General features: G+C 36.5%; 1 protein-coding gene across 1 annotated transcript in view; it reads right to left on the reverse strand.

The window, feature by feature from the left end:
* Nucleotides 1-1,915: 1,915 nt before the first annotated feature.
* Nucleotides 1,916-23,736, reverse strand: part of LOC124612206 (nuclear hormone receptor FTZ-F1) — a 220,263-nt gene continuing 198,442 nt past the window's right edge. Inside the window, exons 5-8 of the mRNA XM_047140310.1 lie at nucleotides 20,162-20,420; nucleotides 15,932-16,032; nucleotides 13,859-14,065; nucleotides 1,916-5,224 (exon numbers count right to left, since the gene is read on the reverse strand). Of these exons, the coding sequence (XP_046996266.1) occupies nucleotides 13,919-14,065; nucleotides 15,932-16,032; nucleotides 20,162-20,420 (507 nt within the window). The 3' untranslated portion in view covers nucleotides 1,916-5,224; nucleotides 13,859-13,918. The remainder of the gene's footprint in view (nucleotides 5,225-13,858; nucleotides 14,066-15,931; nucleotides 16,033-20,161; nucleotides 20,421-23,736) is intronic.

Here is a 23,736-nt window from a genome sequence, read left to right on the forward strand (position 1 = left end):
TTATGTGAAGATCTCAAATATGAAAACATGCTTGTTTGGCACAAATGTTGTGGCACAGAGTATGCAGTTAACTGCAGTATTTCAATGTGTGTCATTTAAGAAGGAAGAGAGAGAGAGAATATGGTCAACTACTTTTTCTCAGTTGATTCACAATATTGTCAATGGTAACTATTTAAACAACTATGGTATACTAACTTCAAGGGATCTGAATATGATTCATTTTGTCCCAGAGCTGTATTTCCCCCACTGGAGAAATTTCCATATTTCCTACACGGTATGATTCCGATTGACTTACCTCTTGCCACCTTGTAAGTTTTCTATGACTGAAAATAGGAGAAGTGGATTCCTATGTGATACCTTATAAGTTAGTGTAAAACGTGTATATCTGTTCTTCTGAAATGGCATTTCCCTCAGTTGCTAAGTTTGTGGTACATCTGCAGAATAATGCTCACCTGCATGCAGTGGAATGCCAATGGCTTCAATAGCTAGTGCAGAAATCTGACTCTGTCATATATCGGCCATCTGTCTCTAAGAATTTGTTACGCCATCTTGATTCAATGAAGTTCTGACTTTCTTTTTCCTCATCAAAAAGTCAAAATGTTATTTCAAATAGAGTGATTGGTTGGTTGGTTGGTTGGTTTGGGGAAAGGGGACCAGACAGCGTGGTCATCGGAGTAGGGAAGGATGGGGAAGGAAGTCGGCCATGCCCTTTCAGAAGAACCATCCTGGCATTTGCCTGGAGTGATTTAGGGAAATCACGGAAAACCTAAATCAGGATGGGCGGACGCGGGATTGAACCGTCATCGTCCTTCCGAATGCGAGTCCAGTGTCTAACCACTGCGCCACCTCGCTCGGTCAAATAGAGTGAGAGCAGCAGATTTCTGAATGCAAGACATGTGATACCTTGTACATATTCACCACTAAATCAAAGTAGTTCACATAGATGACATTATTGGTTCATGAACTGTTTAACAGCTTCTACAACTTCACCAGAAAGTAAGTTGATGATGACGAATGAATCAGATGCCCATCAGTTACCATTCATGAACTGTTAAATTTGGTTGAAAATTCCTGGTAAATGATCAGTGTATCACACTGAAAGATTGAAGGAAGAAAATCACATAAATATGTCACCATTATTAAATAATTTATTACAAATCATCACACGAAGATATTTGCACAGTGGCTGCAATCCACATTTGCAAATGGAGGAAACAATAAGTGCAGGGTGTGGTCAAGAATGTTTTTGGTGTTACATCAATAAAGGAACCAATCTTAACACTAACTTTTCATAGCATCAATCAGAAGAGGACTAACATATAAGACAGAAGAATTGTCTCAGTAACTGATGGTAATGATAGTATGGACAAAAATTATTTCTCTTTACTGACTTTATGCTGTGATGAGTCACTGTGAATGACAATGCATATTGTCAAACTCCAAAGAAACTTGGGGGCAGGCTCTTCAGGTTAGGTGTGGTGGTCTGTGGCTTGTTGACATTTTGCAGTTATTGATCAAATATGACAGCTGTTGTAACAGGTTCACCATCAACAACTGAAAGTAACACTCAGTATTCTACTCAGTGGTTCTGTAGCAGAAGACTGTAAAATAACCATACAAAGATTTATCCCATGACATAACAAATGTCTGAATTTTCAAGAATATGTTGGAAAGCAAGTTCACTTAATTAGTTGAAAAACTGCAGTTTCTTCCGAAAGTTTCAGCATGTAGTGTTTTAATTTAATATATATTATGAAGACCTTCACACAAAGTTTTAAAAGCTTACCTAACAACCAAAATACTCGTTCCGTTAACTTGACAATTGTTTTTATGGGAAAATCAAAAGAGCATGTTCTTCAATGGGATTAAGGCATAAGGAGTACATTACACTAACAGATAAAAATAAAATGACACGTTTACTGAAAATGGTAGGGATTTTATTCTACATCCTGTTTGCCTACCTTTCACAGACACACTGTGGTAGGGGAACATTGGTCTAGCAGATGGCTCGATTCAACAGAAGTTCTGTCAAAAATATCACCTAAAATGAAGTCCATCATACATAACTTTCTGTACAAATTATAGTTTATCACTTAAGAAATTAAAATTTCATATGGTAACTAGTAACATGATCCAAGAGTCTACAAAAATAAAACTATATTAAGAGACAGAGATTAATCTTCTTTGAAGCAAACCATCTGTTCTTGAACAATACTCATTAAAATGTTAATAACATCCGTACAACGGACACAGCACATAATTTTTTTGTACAAACAATAGCATTACAGACAGGTCCATTTTTATATATATATATATGTATATATGTACACACACACATCAGGCATGGTGACTTAACAATGTGGGCAAAAGTCTGAGGTAACAAAACTTTCTCCATCAGTTACAGAAACAGAAGTGGTGAAAAAAATCTTATTTTAACAATATGCAGATAAAGAAAAGGAAGTCACGTGGAAATATCTTTCCCTTAAAGTGATACAAAATTAAATTAAAATAGGTTACTAGTTGTTCTCTAATACAGGACCTTTACGTAAATGATCAAAAATCAACTACTGCAATGCTCCGAGTTACCACTTTAAAACAAGCAACATCTCTTTGTATATTCCATGATAACAATATCAATAACAATGGCTTAAATTTTATAACACTTGCCACATTGCAAAGAGAAAATATAAAATTTTTATTATCATCATAAAACATAAGAGCAGTTAACAGTAAAATATCAACTGACAATTTTCTCAGATACACTTTTCCATCAATATAACAAATAAAATTCTGTATAAAATTGTTCTTGAAATAATTACACATTCAACAATTTTCTTGCCACACCCTGTGGCAGTACCTGAAGTCTGGACACTGCAAGGGATGCCTATAAAAAGACTAGATCCTTGCCTGTAGTTTAAAAATGGTACACTATGCAACATATTTTGATGTTCAACATATCCTGAATTTCTTTTCCTGTGCATGAAAGGAGTCATGATCACATACAACAGTTTGCCATACTAAAGTAGTGATATCATAATCTCTACTGTAGTACATACGAATTAATGGATAACACAGTGCCACAAATGATTTACAGGCCTCTGCTCATGTACAGGAATAAAACAGGAAAATTATTAAATCGATACCCATTATGTTTCTACAACAACTGGTCAAAAAACAAATAAGTTGTCTCATCATAAAACATCACAAGAATATGTCATTCTTGAGAATAAGATATGTTTTTGGAATAGCAGAAATAGAAGAGTGACATAACGGAGAAATAATAACAAATATTGGTTGGCAAAACTGTATCTCAAGCATGGTATGAAGGGCTAGGTAACTACTGCATGTATCTGTGGAGATACCAGAGACAAGTGTTACCAACACGAAACTTGCACTTCACATAAGTTCACAGTAACAATGTTTAATATTTATAATATATATTTATATATATATATATATAATCTTTTCATAACAACTAGTATTTTACACATGTTAACGAGCTTACACATAACACACTGACCACAGCAGCCTTGCTCTTTGCTTTTAAATTAATAACAAATTACTGCTACACAAATAATAAACTAAAGTAGTGTCACAGTTAGTCCACCACCTGAACTCATCTTGAGCAGAGAAATGTTAAATAAATGAAAACAGAACAGAGTTTTGGGAATCATTAGTTAAATCTAGCACTCTGCCAGCGAATGTGTGCTGCATACTGTGACAAAGGTGCTGCACTTATACAGAAACCCAAAAATTTAAGAAGTCTGGTGAAGTGGAATGTTGAAATCATTGTTATATCCAGCTTATGGCCTAAACTTGCAAGAATGCAATGAAAGAAAAACTGAGCACTGCTAAAAGACCGAGGTTTACTACAAAATCAAATTACTCTGCAGTATGACAAGAACCAAAGCCCTTACTGTGCTAGCAGTTTGGCTACTGGTCACAACAGCTAAACCTACAGTACGGTTGATGATGCCCTCATATCCCTTCCAGAACAAAGCAGTGTGCTTTTTATCTGGAATGTCAGAATGCACAAAAATTATAAAACATGCCACAAATAAAAAACGGTAATGAGCAAGGGTACTGTGGTCACAATCAGGATGAAGAAGCATCAGTTTTTATGATAAAAATAAAGACATATCTCTAAAAATGCAATAACTCAACACACAGTGAAGTGCCTCACTCACAGCAAACACTGAAGCCACCTGCAGTCAGTCTCTCTGGGGTCTTGTCTCCAGCAGAGGGTTAGCATCTCAACTACAGCTCATTACAAATCCTGAGTCAACTTAGCTTCTTAACACAGTGTCTGACATTTTCTTTAGTTTCTGACTTTGTACTTTTTAAAGGCAAATGTACTTTATTAAAAAAGTCAACAAGACTATTAAAATATGACCTACTAGATTTCACTGTGCTTATGACAATTGTACAATAATTATTTGTCAAAAATTTGTGTTTCTTTTTTAAATATAAAATTAGAGAATAAAGCCTTGCCTTCAGCTGATGCATATCCCTCAATCTTCCACCAAGGACTCTCATTACAATTGTTATGTTATTGCACTTTGAACTATAAATTCACCACACATAAAATATATCCGCTACGATTTGCTTAGATCTGTTACCAACATAACAGTTTTATTCAATAACAAACATAATGCCCATCTCAAGCCAGGCACACCATTCAGCAACACTGTGGCCATTATCACGCAGCCCAGTAACACGTGTTAATTGCAAAGATGACTGGTGGTCGCAAATCATGAATGGTGCACCAAAATCGACAGCAGGAACTTGTTGTCCATCCACTTGGCATAAAGCCCCAATACATTTGTCCATTCTTGTAAAGCAATAATCTACTGGCCTTGCGAACTCATTTACTGTCTTGAATATATTCACAGAACACACGGCTTAATACAACAACATTAAAATGCTACTGCTGCCTGATTCATTTCCACAAGCCTTTCAACATGCACATTTACTTCACACTGATCACCAGACAGTTTGTTCTGCACTTTATAATTTAAGCTTTTCTTGCAGAAAATGCAAGTCACTGATTCCTAAATTTGAAAAGATTTCATATGGAAATGAAAATATACATGTTTTAAAACATATAGTATAATAATTTCACAGGTAACCGGCAGTGGGAAATTGCAGGCAGTTCGGCAGGATTTCATCAGAGCTGGCGGCTTCAGTGGGTGAATAATGTGGACACTCTGACCATTTAGGACTCCTGAAACAGAAGACCAATAAACATAAGACTGCATGTCATCATCATTGTGACAGCTCTGAGTCCTTTAATAGCTTCTGACACACAACAGAAAGTAATAGTTTAACAGAAGATGGGTTGCATATGGCACAAGGATATTAATTACTGGAATTACACTTCTCTAATTATAAATAAATTTAATGAAAACTTAATTATTGCTTATTGAAACTTGTAATTTTACTAAAAAGATTTACACCAAAACACTGGAGTCTATTTAAACACTGAATGCTGATATTATTGGATGAGTGTAGAAAAAATTGAGCTTCCCATGATCAGTACATATGGAATGTAGTATGGTCTGTTTTTATTTTGTGTTTATGTATGGTATTCACTGATACAAAAGAGTGTATATAATGGCCTGTAGGTGGCTATTGTTGGAACTTCTTTTAAGTAGTTTTGTAATAATTTACCACTTATCAGTTCAGTGCCATATTATGATAACTGACAAAGAATAAAAAATTTGTAGCAAAATGGAATATAAGGCAGACAACAAGCTACATCCAGAAAAATAAACAGACACACAAACCACTGAACCACCTGAAGATGGGAGCGTGAACCCTTACACATCTCCTATAAGAAATTAAATGTAACAGACACAGTATAATTGTTTTAATTTGTCTTTTTGTAAAACTGAAGGTCTTATTATGTGTTTTCATGTCTGAAACAAGTAGGACCACAAAAATGATAGAAGTCTGATGAGGGTTAAACTGATATGAAGCTAGGTATTTACCAATAACATTAATACATCAGTTAATCTCTTGGGAAGTGTGAAACCAAGATGCCAATATGCCAAAACTGCTAATAGGTGATACAACAAAACCATAGTTTATTGTACTACTGAAGAACTCTTACACTGATACAGCAATGAGAAAAGCTAAAGGAGTTCAGTACTGAATGATACCCAATAGAAGAAATAGTAATAGTGCACATTTCGAACTTTCCGCTGTTGATATAATAGGACCTGGCATAGCAAAAAAATTAGTCATATTTTGTGTGTACCGCTCTCCCAGTGGAGACACTGATATATTCTTCTCAAAACTGAATCAAAGCTTAGACAAGGTTTCTGGACCAAAAGCAAATGTAATTATCTGTGGTGACTTAAACATTAATATGATGAAGCCTGATAAGGCTAGCAACATATATGTGAATATTCTAAGCTGTTATGGAATATCCTCCCTTGTTAATTGTCCAACTAGAATAATGAAAGAATCCTCCTCATCTATAGATCATGTAGCTACAGATATTGATAGTAAAAAATGTCATATTATTGTTCAAAACCTGGGCCTAGCAGACCACTTCTGCCAGATCTTAAAAACTAACATTCGTGTAGAAACTCCTCCTAAACTTTGTACATACAAAAGAATGTTTTCCAAATCAGCCCTGCATCAGTTTAAATCCCAGCTAGAATATGAAGATTGGAGGGAAGTCTATGCAGAAACCAACGCAAATCAGAAATTTATCAAGTTCATGTCAATTTTTAAACTCAGATTTGAAGAGATGTTTCCCAAAACTCTTTATCAAATTAAAACTACAAAGAGAAACCAGTGGGTGACTACAGGTATCAAAAAATCCTCAGAAACTCTTAGATATCTCAACTCCATAAAAAATAATCAATCTAACCCAGAAGTTCTGCAATCCTACAAAAAGTACAGAAACACTTACAGAAAGATGTTGCTAGCTGCAAAAAAACTTTTAAACAACAAAATATTGCTTGAAGCTGAAAACAAGAGCAAAGTAGCCTGGAACATCGTCAAACAGGAAACATCTAACTCTGCTAAAAAGGACCTCAATTCACATATTAAAAACAAAGATGTACCAGTAGGTAACCCTAAAAAATTAGCTGATTTTGTAAACTCATATTTCAGTAGTATTGCAAAAAAAATTACAGCAGAAATTTCCAGATATGTATGATTTACCTACTCAGAACCAGCCAACAAACTCAATGGTGCTCTTGCCAACTACAGAAAGGGAAGTGGCACTAGTAGTACACCAACTAAAAAATAAAACTTCAGTAGGACTTGATGAAATCCCAGTCTGCGTAATTAAAGATTGTATAGACTCCATAAAGGGCCCATTAACAGACATAATTAATGAATCTTTCGAATCTGGATACTTTCCGGAGTACCTAAAACAAGCAAAAGTTATACCTATCCTTAAAAACGGAGATGTGGAAAATGTAGAGAACTACAGGTCGATCTCTATACTGTCTATCATTTCTAAAATAATAGAAATACTAGTCAAAAAGAGACTGCTAAATTACCTGAATAAATATAATCTTCTTTCCAATGACTAATTTGGGTTTAGGCCCGGAAAAGGCACACAATATGCTATAGCACAGTTCACTAAAGTAATTTTAGAAGCACTGGACAAAGGTGAAAATGTAAGTGGTATCTTTTTAGACTTGTCCAAGGCCTTTGATACAGTTGACCACAAAATCTTACTTCATAAATTAGGGCAAATAGGAATAAGAGGTGTGACAAAGAAGTGGTTCAAATCATACTTGGAAAACAAAGTTCAACGAGTTGAGATATCACAAGTTTCAAATAATTCCCTTATAAAACACCTGTCTGACCCAGAAAAATTGTGAATATAGGCGTCCCACAGGGAAGTGTATTAGGCCCAATATTGTTTCTTATATACATTAACGACTTCCCACAAAGTATCAGACATGGCGAAAAAATACTTTTTGCTGATGACAGCAACATAGTAATAACAGGTGAAAATCCAACACAACTGTCAGAAAGAGCAAACGAGGCTCTCAAAGATGTCCACAACTGGTCATTAAAAAATAAAGTAACCCTAAATGTAAAGAAAACTAACTATATTAAATTCCAATTGAACAAAAAACACAATGCCACTAGAATAAAAGTTAATAATAATGAATTAGAATGTGTAACAAGTACCAAATTCGTAGGGATGAATGTAGACAGCCAACTGAAATGGACAAACCATGTCATTTTGGCAAAGAAATTATCCACAGCATGCTATGTGTGCTCTTAGAATCCTTGCACCGGTATGCAATAATACCTGTCTTAAAACAACATATTATGGATATCAACACTCAGTCCTCAGCTATGGGATCATGTTTTGGGGAACAAGTGCCAGTAACATACAAACTGTGTTCAAAGTACAAAAAAGAGCCATAAAGATAATAACAAATAGCAACAAAAGGGCCCATTGTCTAGAATTATTTAGTAAGCTAGGAATTCTAACTGTTTCTTGTGAGTATATCTTTCAGAACATAATGTTCATTAAGAAAAATCTCAACATGTACAATACAAACAGCCTAATACATGACCATGAAACAAGAGCTTGTCACCACGTCCATCTAGATAGAAAGAACAAGGCAAAGACGCAAAAAAGTATATTTTACAATGGGATAAAACTGTACAACAAATTACCACAAGAAATTAAAGAAATAAATGAGCCCCTCACTTTCAGACAAAAGCTTAAAACCTTTTTAGTAAGTAAAAGTTGTTGTACTGTAAAAGAATATTTAACATAGATGTAGATTATTAGCAACATATGACATTATCACCAAAATATTATGTAATTATAAATATGTGTATGACTAGTTATAAAAACTACACAAAATATGAGAAACCCGTTTAATTGTAAATGTAAATGTGTGCTCATGTGTTGTAATCTGACGACATCCATACAATATTTATTGTTCCATGGATGAATAAATAAATAAATAAATAAAAAATAAACATCCAAGATGTTGATAATATCCATACACTACACATTTAAATAAATGCAAATAAATTGTATTTTCAGTGTAAAATATTACTCAAGGCTAATAGAAAATAAAGAAAAAATTATCAAAACTGGACACATTTGTCACAGGGAGCAATCACAGTCCTTATTTACACAGAACTGGTTTTATTCTGCCTGTCTATCATTGTTCTTATTTCAAAATTGACAATTTTGGGCAACATCATCCATCTTCAGAGCCACTAAACAATAAAACTAAAATACACGTGTTTCTCTTCATGGGACTTACACAACTGTTATTCATCATCAATGATAAAATCCACTACAGTTGTAAAATTATTTATTACAAATAAATTACAACATTATAAATCTAAAGGAATGTACTACAATTATAACGCAAAAGTTGTAACAACATACCACATATCAAAATGACATAACAACCTGTCTTAACACAACTATAGCTCACTGTCATAAGTGTGGTTTTAATACACATAACAGTGAACTGATAGTTTCATTAAGACAGGTTACCCTATAACTATGAGATATGGTACATTATACAGATTTTGTATTTTATGATCAATTTTTTTGCTCTGTAATACTGTATTGCACTCTGCCATTGGGAGATACCATGGAAATCCCAGTGCCAAGTCCAAGACTGGATAAAGGAAGAGCAATGGGCATGGGGCTAACAACCCTATCCTGGAAAAAGAGCTCATTACGGAACCAAAGAACAAGTGAAGCCAGATGGATGTAACAGATAAACAACCTTGGCAATGGAAATGGCATATGACTTGGTATTTAGCAACATGGAATGTGAGAACACAGAACAAGACTGGAGGACTATGGAATCTGAAAAAGGAAATGAAGAAATATAATGTGATGATGGCCGCAATACACGAGGTGAAATGGAAAGGAAGTGGAATATTATCATCTGGGACACACACACTGTTCTACAGCTGTGGAGGCAGAGGATATGGAGGCTCAGGTTTTCTGGCTGATAATGCTCATGAGACTGCCATATCAAAATTTAAGCCTGTCAGCGAAAAAATCTGCATATATGAAGGAAAGTCGACTTCAGTATACCCTTCATACATACGTATGCTCCAACAGAAGATGCACAGCTGGGACAGTAGATAGCAAGGATGGCAGAGCACGATATTAAGGTGGTTGTGGGGATCTTTAATGCTCTAGTAGGAAGAGAAATTGCATGTAAGAAAGCAGCTGATAAGGATTGTCTGTATGAAGCTTCTAATGACAATGGTATCAGACTAATTATTTTGCCATGGGCAATAACATGATTATTATAGCCACCTGGATGCAAAGGATGGATATAAGGAAAGTTACATGGTGCTCCCCAGATGGGATCACAAAAATACAGAATCGGAAAATGAAGGAGAAGTAGATGTTGCTATGGTAGGTGAGGTGTAGCAGGAAGTAAACAGAGAAGAGTACCAGGAAACTGTCGAGGAACCTACCCTGGAAGAAGTTAAAGCTAGTATCAAGACTCTTAAAAACAATAGAGCTCTGGGAGAAAACAATACTACAGCAAAAATGATAAAATATGATGGAGAAAAACTAATAAGGTTTTGCATGAGATTATAGTGGAAATATGGTGGAGAGAAAATATGCCAGAACAGTGGAATACAGCTATACTCTGCCCTGTATGTAAGAAACATGACAAAGCTGATTGTGCAAATTATAGAGGAATGGCACTGCTCAGGATAGTACATAAAGTATCAGGAAAAATCAAGGCAAGTTGACTCAGTATACATGTAGAAGAGTATCTATGAGACTACCAGTGTGGTTTCAGAACTAACTGATCCTCTACAGATCAGATTTTTACGATCAGACAGATCCTTGTAAAAGGTTATGAGTATAACATCAATTTCCACCAGCTGTTCATTGATTTCAAACAAGCTTATGATATTATCAAAAGGGATCAACTCTGGAAGGCAATGCAAGATGTAGGAGCACCCAACAAACTAATAAGGCTGGTCCAAATGACTGAGAAGAATACTACGTAAAGTTAAGGTTGTTGTTGTTGTGGTCTTCAGTCCTGAGACTGGTTTGATGCAGCTCTCCATGCTACTCTATCCTGTGCAAGCTGCTTCATCTCCCAGTACCTACTGCAACCTACATCCTTCTGAATCTGCTTAGTGTATTCATCTCTTGGTCTCCCTCTACGATTTTTACCCTCCACGCTGCCCTCCAATACTAAATTGGTGATCCCTTGATGCCTCAGAACATGTCCTACCAACCGATCCCTTCTTCTGGTCAAGTTGTGCCACAAACTTCTCTTCTCCCCAATCCTATTCAATACTTCCTCATTAGTTATGTGATCTACCCATCTAATCTTCAGCATTCTTCTGTAGCACCACATTTCGAAAGCTTCTATTCTCTTCTTGTCCAAACTATTTATCGTCCATGTTTCACTTCCATACATGGCTACACTCCATACAAATACTTTCAGAAATGACTTCCTGACACTTAAATCTATACTCGATGTTAACAAATTTCTCTTCTTCAGATACGCTTTCCTTGCCATTGCCAGTCTACATTTTATATCCTCTCTACTTCGACTATCATCAGTTATTTTGCTCCCCAAATATCAAAACTCCTTTACTACTTTAAGTATCTCATTTCCTAATCTAATTCCCTCAGCATCACCCGACTTAATTCGACTACATTCCATTATCCTTGTTTTGATTTTGTTGATGTTCATCTTATATCCTCCTTTCAAGACACTGTCCATTCCATTCAACTGCTCTTCCAAGTCCTTTGCTGTCTCTGACAGAATTACAATGTCATCGGCGAACCTCAAAGTTTTTATTTCTTCTCCATGAATTTTAATACCTACTCCGAATTTTTCTTTTGTTTCCTTTACTGCTTGCTCAATATACAGATTGAACAACATCGGGGAGAGGCACTTTATCAAAGGCATCTGAAGTTAACCAAGGTTTGCAGCAGGGTCATGTGTTCTCCACTAGTCTTCTTAATGTCACCTTGGAAAGGGTAATGCAAAAGACACAAAGCGGCAACTCTGTCGGGACACTGTTTAATAGAGTGACACAAGCTCTTGCATATGCAGATGATATTGATTTGTTATCCAGGAGGAAACAGGACTTTGAAGAAAAGCTTGAAAAATTAAATAGATATGGAATGGAGATGGGGCTGACAATCAGTAGAAGTATATGTCAACATCTAGGAAAAAGTATAGTGAATGAGAAAGAAGCATCACTTTGAAAGGGGAAAAAATTTGAACGCTGTGAGAGCTTTAAATATCTTGGGTCACTGGTAACTGAGAATAATGATATGAGAGGAGAAAAACATGCAAGGATTACAGCTGTTAACAGGAGCTACTTCGCACTGATTAAAGTATTTAGAGCAAGAAGACTTAGTAGGAATCTCAAGCTGACAGTGTATCATACAGTAGAGAGACCTGTGGTGATGTACAGTTCGGAGGCTTGGACAATGACGGAAAACGATGAGGAGTTGTTGCAGAGATGGGAAAGGAAGATACTTAGGAAAATCTTCAGGCCAGTGAATGACAGGGGGTTTTGGCAAATCAGAAATAATAAGGAGATCAGAGAGTTGTACGACAAATGAGATACTGTGACAGAAATAAAGAGTAATAGACTACGTTGGTTGGGACATGTAGAAAGAATGGTGGAGAGCAGCACAGTCAAGAAAGTTTCAAAGGAACACCAGGTGATGCCAAATAAGCAGTAGACCAAGGACCAGATGGCTAGACAATGTGGAGGAGGACTTGAGAAGAATGGAAGTTAGAAGATGGAGAGCTAAGGTAGCCAGCAGAGAAGAGTGGGAGGAGATTTTCCAGGAGGCCAAGGCCGTACATGGGCTGTAGTGCCAAGGAGTAATTAAGTAAGTAATACTGTATTGCAAGCACAGTATTAGAACCCAAAAGCACAGTATTAGAACCCAACTGTAATTCATTTTTATCTGTTAACAGGTCTGAAGATGGGAAACATTTCCAAAACTGGTAATTTTGAAATAAAAACAATGATCAACAGATAGAAAATAAGCCTATTTTGTGTAAAGAAAAATTATTAAAAACAACAAAGAATATAAATTAGTAGTAGTAAGTGTATCATCATGTAAAAATATGAATAAGTTGACATTCTAACAGTTTGAATGTAAAATGAAACACAACAGAGAAAAAAAATTGAAGTTATCAAAGTAAATTAGCAATAAAGAAATGTTTCCTTAAAGCAGCAACAGTCTGATGTAACGAGAAATTTCAGTTTCTTGTCTATAGCACAAGTCTGACCTGCCAATAAAAACTCTTGCAACAGGACACAGAATAGATGAGAAAAAGACCCAGTAATGAATAGAAGCTTTTTTAGGAATAAAAAAACTCAAAATGAATATCTTGCCAATGAAAAACATGCTTTAGAGAACACAGTGGCAAAATGTTCATGATTAACTAATGGAAACAACTTTGGGATAAAAAAATGGTACATACAGACAACATCTAGTGAATTATTCAAACATCGTTGTACATGGAGACAAATGATTTTTTTTAAAACATAATATTTTACACATGATAAATATTTTTAATGATGCTACCACTGTGCAAGATACATGGTTAAAATTAGTAAATGTTTACTGATTAGTTATGGTATCATTTACACTAATTGACAGGTATATGCAGGTAAGAGAACCAAAACTTTCATGTCTAAGAATACCTTTCTCCTCTCTGTTGTCAAGAATTCAGATCTACTGCATACATTTGTTCTTTTGCAACATAGTGATAGTTATATCACCACTCCCTCAAAACTCATAAATATTTTTCCAAAACTACTACAAACAAGATGGCAGTGAAACTGTCATCATAAAGCAGTACATTTGCTGTTTACTCACTGGGAGAGCATGAGGCATTTGTCGCACAGCTGCTGTCCGCTGAAGCGGTGACTGATGATGCTATTTACGCTTGGCGTGCAACATTTCCATCAACAGAGTCTGCGTTGGAGCACCACCACTTCTGTGTTTTTGGTACAAGTGATCTTCACCACGACTTGCCATCTGATGGATCTCGGGCATCACTAGCAATAGCTTGGAAAACTTATCCTGTAATAACATGACACATGTGAAATTACTTATTACCACAACTTTATATTATATATAAAAAACACTTTCCTTATAAATACAGCATATGTTAACAGTTCTACTGTTCAGAAGTGTTATAGTTTTTATGTCTCCTACTAACTTATTACAAAAACCAGTGTTAAAACAATTTCAGATGTGAATTAACTACTAATATAAATATCACATTCACATAATTATAGGTTCTCTTCTGGGTACAGAAAAGAATAAACATGAGATTGTGGGAGGGCATAGTAAATGAAAAGACCTGTCTTCACATTCTAACCCACTGTGATACATCAGAATATTCTCTTCTTTCTCATCAGTACATCTCCTTCATTAGCATCATTATATGAGAACATCAAGTTTCTACTGGCTTGTGTTCTGGAGGTAACAATTGTTGGGGCCTGGTAAGTACTTCTTCTATTTCCATTTTTGCTATTCATAAATGTTTATAGTTCATTAATTTGTTTTCAGGTGCCTTGATTTCTGCATCTATTTCACATTATATGTCCCAGAAGGTTATAATAATGGATATGTTTCCAGTTTACAATGAGACATTGTCTGTTGTCAGGCAACAGTGATGGTCATCACATTTAATTTAAATAGTAGGAAAAATGTGTATTCTGAGTGAATTGCTGCCTCATGAAAAATTTATTACTTGATGACCACTAAACTCTTAAACAGATCTCAATTTGTTAACATAACTACTGTTTCTACACTCACCATTTCACTTGTAAATCGAACTGTCTTCCTTAAATGTGAATCCTAACAAAACATTCGAGAATGAATTTTAAGTTTCTATTATCATATGGAAACATCTGACTGCACATATTGCTGTTTGCTGACATGTGCATTTACATTCTAATGAATGATTTTGATATTAGCTAGGAGTATTCAAGCTTTTTTTTTTTTAATTATGTTTTTAAAATATCATTTCTGTTTCAGTCTGACAATAATACAGCACTGAGTAATGCCTTCTGAGAAAAAAATTAGTAATTTAGCTATTAATAATATATACACCCTGAAAGTTTCACTCTTCATTTCGCTGAAATGTAGTATTAACACTGTTTAAGTTGTCATAAATCAATTTGTACTGAAGAGAAGGTTTCCAATATTTGACAGGTATGAGCTTGCAGCTAAGCAGACTGCTATACAAGCCGGTCCATGAGGGAATAAATGAGAATGGCCCTTATGCTGAAGGAGTGCAAACAAGCTAGATGGCTCTCCAGCTGCATCCTGCTAAGCTCAGCACAATATGTCAGCCAGTCTGTAGCTCCACACTGTACTCCACACTGACATTGAATAATGCAACTCTTCAAAGATTTAAATTTGAAATCTGCAATGGAAATAACTACACAGACAGTAACATCTTCTTAAGTGTGTAAACGGTCAATGTTCTATGGATGTAATTTGATGTGGAGATATTTAATGTTAGATGTTACACTTAAGCATCTTATTGGTTTGTGCTTAAAGCCAAAGCTCTTGCCTTTTAAAACAGAGCATACTAGTCCTATTATTGACTGTATTGTTTATCTCCATCTTGTGCCTCAAATTCCTTCTTAAAGGTTCTGCTTCAAATAACCCCATTATTTAATTTAATATGCTTCACAGTGAAATGTTCCTTTTAATAAAATAATCCTGTTGCATTTTTTATGGCTTCCTGTCCAACTTTAGGAATGATCTTTGTGAGTGTTACAAAGTGATAATCAGAGTTTTCTTCATCCACACCATAATAGCAGCTGCAGTAACGTAACAAAAAAATCCATCATTTCCAATCTGAGAGAATACTTGCTACATTTTTGTGAATATTGTTGCTTGCTTAGAGATTGTGCATTGCTTTATCCTCACCTGTATCTGAGGGTAGCACGTGAGCGTGTAGTCCAGTAGTGCCTGCTGAACCTGATCGTGGCCTTCTTGGACGTGTTTCCTGTTAGCCAATCCTCGTACATCTGAATAGAAATAGCACAAATATTACAAACAAGTTAGAAATGCCAGAACTATGTTTGCATTTAGAATCTAAGGTGCACAAAGCACAGAATATGTAAGAAATTGCCACAAACTTTTTTTATGCAGTGCCAAAGAAATTTCATAATTTATTTTTTTTTTAAGTACATTATTACATACGACCACTCACAGTCCAAGATAATAATTATTTTTTCTAAACTTGTTCCTAACAGAGACAGTGCACTGTATTTGTCAACAATGAAGCTAGTATCATTTTCTTACATGATATTAGACAACACATACAGTAAGAAGAACATCTCATTACACTTAACTTCCTATCTGAGGTTTCATTCAGTAAAACAATATGATAAGGTCTCTAATACCGAGAATGAAGGCTTTCATGTCAGTTAGTGCAATAGTGCCCCTAAATATTCAATAATGCATAAAAATCTGTGGCTATTTTGCATTTTTTAATGTAAAGTACTACCTAGAGTATGAAAATCACTGGTGTTGCTAAAGATTTTCCATAAACTTTATTCCATAAACTTCACCAATCATACTCAATTGTCCAACATTGCTCCAGTATCACCAAATAGTGAAATGGCTGTATACACAGTTGCTGTAGAATCTCACAGCTAATAATTAATATTTGCCCCTTTGTGAAAACAAATCACAAGGAGGCCTTATGGCAGATACTGTGTTGCACTAGTGAAACTTACATGTGTGCTATACATATAAATGTGAAAAAGGAGCTACAAGTTACACAGTAAAAGGTGGCAGTGACATTTAAACTGCAGTCAGGAAGAATACGGTGCTGATGAAGATATAAATACATTACATAAACTGAACATGACAGAAAACCCAAAATACTTCTTAGCATGTATGAGGTGTTTCCACAATACTTCAAAGACAGGTTCCTTAACCAAAGCAAGTAAAAAAGTTCACATAAACATTTATCTAAAAACCCTCTGTTTCCAAACTATCAATAAAAGTTTATGTTGTACAGCTTTCCAAGTATAACCCAACAACTTCACTTATTTATGTGCCCATTTGACTCATTGTATCCTACATGGTGTTGTTCTGCCACTGAGACTTCTTTACATTCATCAGCCTTTACTGTGTCCGTTGTGTTCATGTACTACAGGTAGTTGGTTAACTGAAAGTGCTTCGAGGCTGTAGAGCTGTATCAGATGGGATTTCCAGACTGAAGACAGCTGAGTCATCCAACCTTTGATGACTGTGGTGTGTATTGTCATATTGCCGAAACAGGATCTGTAGCACCACAGACTGTTGACTGAGGAAGACCACACACTGCTTTTATACCCAATCAAAAACAGCACATTCTAAAAGTGGGCACAGAAGAGCCAAGTATCAGTGCACGACAAGTGGCCCTGTCACGTGGTGTATCTCCAAGTTCAACATAAATAACAATTCATGAACAGTTCGTATATCTGTATCATCTTCAATGTGTGCAGGGCCTTATGCCTGCTTGTCACCCAGCAGGGGAGAACTTCTGAAAAAGATTTGTTGCACAAACTGCAAATACGTTGTTTACTTCTTCAGTTTTGTTTACAGATGAGGCAATGTATGGAAGCGATGGAACAAAAAATTTCTACCACCAGCTCATAAGGGCAAATTGCAATCCTTGTGTTACAGTACAGGCTAGATTTCAGTGTCTGTTTAAGATTAATGTGAGGGTTGGAACTGTAGGTGATTGTCCAGCACGACCACACATTATTCCAGCATGTATTACAGTTGCTGTCTACAGAGACTTTATTCAGAACACTCTCCAAGGTCTACTAGAAGATGTGCCCCTGCAAATACGAAGAAAAACATGGTTTACGTATGAAGGACCTTCAGCACATTTCATTCTCTGTGTTCAAGATGCACTGGCTAGTATCTTCCATGATAGATGAATAGGTAGAGAAGGAACAGTTCCATGCTTTCCATGCTCTTCATGTTTCCCTGACCTCAACCCTTTGGATTATTATCTCCGAAGGCATCTTAAGCAATTTCTCTGTCCAGCAGACCACCCAGATGCAGAAACTCTTCATCAGCATGTCTTGGAGGGCGGTGGAAACATATGAAACTGTCGGGATTATTTGAAAGGGTGTGACAGTCTATGATTCGATGAGTGCATGCATGCTTAGAAGCAGGAGGAGGAGATTTCGAATATTTATTACGCGTTTATTTGTTGATGAGCTCCAATTTTATTTAATCGTATGGCTAGGGCCCTGTTGGGCAGACTGTTCGCCGGGTGCCAGTCTTTCAATTTGATGCAACTTGGGTGACCTGCAGTCAATGAGGATGAAAGGATGATGATGATGATGATGATGATGATGATGACAGCACAACACACAGTCCCTGGGCGGAGAAAATTCCCTTACCCAGCCGGGAATCAAACCCAAGCCCAGAGGATTGACAATCCATTACACAGACCATTCAGCTACCAGGGAAGGGCGGGAGGGGGGACATTGAGCTCCAATCACGTAAAGTGTAACCTTTCATTAATAACTATCAAATGAACCATTTTTGGACATATGTTTACACACACTTTCTTCTTGTTTTGAAATAAGGAACCTGTCTCCAAAATTTGTAAAAGTACCTCTGAAACACATCAATATAAATTGATTGGTATTGTATTTTTGATTGTAATGAAAAAGATTTTGTTTTGCCTAAGTTCAGAAATTATAACCACCACGGAATCATGAAGAAGCCATTTAAATTTACAGCAAGTTTGCATGTCACTAGTTTCAGCTTTTGCATCATTCTCTTGAATATTTTTCAGGAAAGCACAATAATTTCATTTATCCATTTAGATATTTATGTATATTCATGGCAAAACAAGATTTTTTAGCAATTCAGTACAATGTTGTACATTTTAACTGATGTTTCAATTAACTCTACATCTTGTTACCTGAGATAATTTAACCTGACCGATTAAAAAACTTAAAATTTATTTCTGTTTCCCTACACTTGCCATAGAGTAACTTACAAAATTAGTAACAATGTATTTTAGAAACAGATTTTTGAAAAATCCATTTTCCATGCAAAGAAATGTTATGTGGGACAGAATTATGTTGCACAGCACCTAAGAAAATAAGTATATTCTATACCGCCTTATAGCACACAATTAATACTGAAATGTCTACATGAACGAAATAAAAGCAGTTGCTCTGAGCAATTACTGAATCTTTTTATAAATGCAACGACCAAAATATGCCTTACATTCAGAACAATTGAAACTATAAAAAGTGAAACTTGAACTATTTTTTACATAGCACTCTATCCTTATCTGGCTGCAAGAACTGGTGTTATGAAATGAATCATAATTATTGTTTATCTTTAATCTTCACAAATCTTTTTAAAATTGAAGCTATGTTCAGCCATAGGTCAGTTTGAACACCACAGTGCTTTAGTAGGCACTGTCTTCCTCTGACCTATCCAGTCAGTTATAGTGGGATCCATTATTTAACAAAGAATCTGAATTGCATTAAGTTTGAGTCTTTGACACACAAAACACGCTGACAATGATAGAATTAATTCTAACTGCCCATAAAATTTCATTTGAAAGGAATTTTGAATCATTTTAGGAGTAAAGTTAACAAAAAATTTTAATGGTTGATTGCACCGTTAATTCTGGAGCAACATGGTAAAGGTAGAAGTCCAACAAAATTATTTACACAAAAAGTATGTTCATACTGTCTTAATAAACAGTTGATGGAAGTCATCACAATAGAAATCAGTCGTCCAGTTGGATCTCCTGAATTCCGCAGCCGTTCTCTGGCAACTCACTTTTATTCTCTGGCAGCTTCACTTAATCTTCTCCAGTTCATTATGAATGTTGTAACAAAGGCAAGGCACTACAAAGTTACTTTACAGAAAAAGGGAAACTTGGCTTTTACAGATGTAATAATATTTTCTCACATTCTGCAGTGTATCAAAGACAATTTTTTAATGGGCGAGGAGGAGTGAGGCTCTTCACTCATACAATATTCTGGGACAACTGAAAGCATGTCTCATCATGGTGATTTAAAGTAAATTCCATTAATGTTATGCTTTTGACAAATAGTAAAGTAAATGATAGGTATTCATCGAGAGAAAAGAGCAATGTAAAAACAGGAAGTTGTTTACCAGGATTAAGGAGCAGCAGGAACTTGACACAAATGTAATCGCTGAGGTCAAATTTGAGGTCCTGCAGCTTGGCAGTGAGGTCATTGAAGTGATCGGCTAGAGTAGGCACACCCAGCAGGCCGAGGCAGAGTAGGTCGAACTTCTGCCCGTTGGGCAGCGTCGTCTCGTCCGGCAGGTTATTGTGCATGCGTTGATGCATGTGGTCCAGCACCAGCATGTCTGACCAGCTGTGCTGCAGCAGCTTCATCTGGTCATCCACCTACAACAACGACAATAATAATAATAATAATAATAGTAATAATAATAATAATAATAATAATAATAATGAGCTCATGGCATGCCCAGTAATCAGCTTCAATTTGTATGTTCTCCTTTTGGTGCAAGGCATCCAGATACAACAGTGAACTCCTTCACCTAGCCTTGATGGTTGAACAGGAATTTATAAGTGGCCAAATGAATTCTCAAATATTTATAGTTACTTGGCGTCCAGGGGGTAATTTTTAAGCTGCTTTTAATTTAGGCTGTTCAGTCTCTTCCCTTTCCACAAAGTAACGACGGAGCGGCTGTTTTTGTCGCCTGCAGTATCATCTGAGGAAGAGCCTAATCCAGCCTCAGTAAGTCTATATTATTTATTCGAGCAAATTCAACTCATCGTAATTACCATTAAAAACAAAGGAGAGAAAGAATTATTAAGTTAAACCACTGTTGCTGCAAATGTTTGCAACATCAATTGCTCTCAGAATTGCAAACCGATCTGTGCAAGATGCAGGGCACAGCTGACAGAGAGTGTTCTCCGCCCTCACTGTTAGCGGTACAGAAAAGGTAGTGTAATTTCTGTGGGCTACTCCTGGATCCTCCGACTCCAGATCGAAAGTACCTGAGTGAGCTCCACACAGTCCAATTCTGTTACTGCTCTATAAAATCGGCTGTTATATTATAACAGAAATGACAACGATATCTGTTTTTCGTAATTTATGAAACGTCCACAGCCTTACCTCTTCAGTGTACATACGGACTAATCTTACAAGCAACAGCTTCTCATTTTATTCGTTATCGCTACTACCGCCTCCACCCGTTGATATTTTATCTATTCTCCTTATTAGAGATGCACATTGTTACTTCTGGCTGAAAATAGACATAAAGGCCGAAATGAACTGATTGTGGAAGACTTATAAGCAGTCTTTTTTCTAATTAATACCGTCGAATAAATAAAATAAGAAACTTCAGTTAATAACACCTTCCATCTTCAACTTTCGTTTCTCCTTTAAACTTAGATTTAAATTATTTTTAATTATGATCTTAATTTCTCGCTTTGACAGTATATAACGTAACTTGCCGCATTACATGATAACTTTTAAGTTATTGGGTATCGTTCCTACTCCTTCCCATTCGAGAACTCTGGAGTGAACGACCAGGCTATCGTGTCTAATGAGAACAACATTTGAGCAACAGAGCGAGATGACACCTACTACAACGAATGAAACTGGCAACAGCGTATTTCCGAAATATTACGCTCTATAGACAACGATCGTCCTTTTCACCCAAGATCTTTTACGCCAGAGCTGCAACTGAGGAATAAATATTTGTGACAAAACGGGTGGCATCGTCGAACAAACAAAACCTATTACCTTACTTCTTCAATTCCTGCATAACTTAGCTAGCGGGAGCTACTTTAACGTGTACTGCAAGCTCGACAATATGTGGGATAAACGGAGCCAAATGAATCCGCAAACAGTAACATTCGGTGTAGAGAACAGCATGAAAATGGACAGTCGGCTAGGGATTGTAGAGGTGGCGGAAATGTAACGACGATACGACCGTGAAAGGGGGCGCCGCTAGACAGTGGAAAATAAGGCAGTTAAACGTTACGTAACAAATAGAGGTGCACACAGCGGCCCGGCGCTTGCGCAGAGCGCACCGAACGACGCTCCATGTGTACGCAGCTGACCCACGACACCTGTAGCGCGCGCTTCCTCGCAAGAAGAGGCTTCCACAAATTCGACCGTGGCTACACCGCAATCCTCAACTACCGGGCACTGGAGGAAAATACTCTAGGCAACGTTAACCGTTCTAAATCGTGCAGGAGCAAATTTATGGCTTGCTCTAGGCATAATACACTCATAATACTAAACGTAGACGACTTGTGCGTAAAATATAAATGCGAACTATATTACACCAGATATAAGATACTTGAGGAAACACGGTTCTTGGATCGGACAGTTTGCATTGCAAACCCTTTACTGCGGCTACATCTACTACATTCGTTGCTTTAGTAAAAAAAAAAAAGAGAGGACCTCCAGGAAACACATACGTCAATTAACGCTATTACCCTCTACTTATGTAGTACCTTCATCAGTTCAAAGCTGAACGTTTAAACTCTATTCACGAGAGCTTGTGGAGCAGTACATATGTAACTTAGTCTCACAGTGCTTTCGCAGTGCAGCGTGCATCTTGGAGAGTGAGATAGCAGTGATGAGCGCTTGTGAAATCTAGTATTACGCTAAGTTGTCTTCCTCTTGTTTTATTACGGATCATTATGGATATGAATGGAAGCGACGGACTAAATGTTGGTGCAAGCGAACTTCTCTCGGATAGCAGTAAGTTTGTCGCTAACCATCAAGGCTCCAGCCGATGGTCTGATCTCCAACGGTGACACACGACCTTACTTCATGAGACAATGCAAAGAAGTCTGGTGTATAATTCATGACATCAGCGTGCAGTACAGTTTACTCACCTGTCCTATCAAACAGAGACGAAGAAAATTTGTGCCACCTTCAGGATTCAAAGGAGCTACCTGCAGATGGAACTTGGTGCAGCAGCGCGGAACAGCAACAGTTGCTAAAGAGGTGCCTAGCATCCCATCTGTTTATTACGGTGAAAAAAAAATAGCGCCATTATCAAATGCGTACTCAGTTTAGTTCGTTAAGAGACAACAGCTGCACATAAAAACATTCGAATATCCTGTGTATCAAGAACGAAATCTTCATGACGCTAAAGCTGATGTGGATTTCTGTGGTACGGCGGTTGTCGTGTGTACATCTTACAGCTGACAGACAATAAACGTTCACACTTCTTGGTCGTCTTGGACACTACCGTCACAGGATTTGCTATATGCCCGAATACTGGTCTAGCAGTTAAATATTTTTACTGCAGCTCACGGTGTACATCAAAATGCCCTTTAACAAGTACTTACAAACTGCGGAGGACCAAGCATACGTGACTTAAACTCGACATTTGTAGGGTAAGTGATCTATTAGTTGAAACCACCACCCAATAAGTCACACAACTTTTATACAGTTGATTTCGCAACCTTTTCTAATTACTACTGTACAGAGCATTCTGTTCTCTAACGTATGAAGAAACAGTATTTTTTTAGTTCCAATTACATAGAGCAAAAAACAATAAACGAGAAAAAATGTCAAAAAAAAACATCTTCATATTATTCTAAACGTCCAGTATCCATATTGATGAAATATAGTCGGTGAACAGATCATAGCAACGAAACAACATGAAAGAGATTGAACAAAATGTTACAAGAAACTTATGAGATATTTCATGTGCGCCTATATTTCAGT

The sequence above is a fragment of the Schistocerca americana genome, chromosome 1, assembly GCF_021461395.2.
Source record: "Schistocerca americana isolate TAMUIC-IGC-003095 chromosome 1, iqSchAmer2.1, whole genome shotgun sequence".
In the NCBI taxonomy this organism is placed as follows: Eukaryota; Metazoa; Arthropoda; class Insecta; order Orthoptera; family Acrididae; genus Schistocerca; species Schistocerca americana.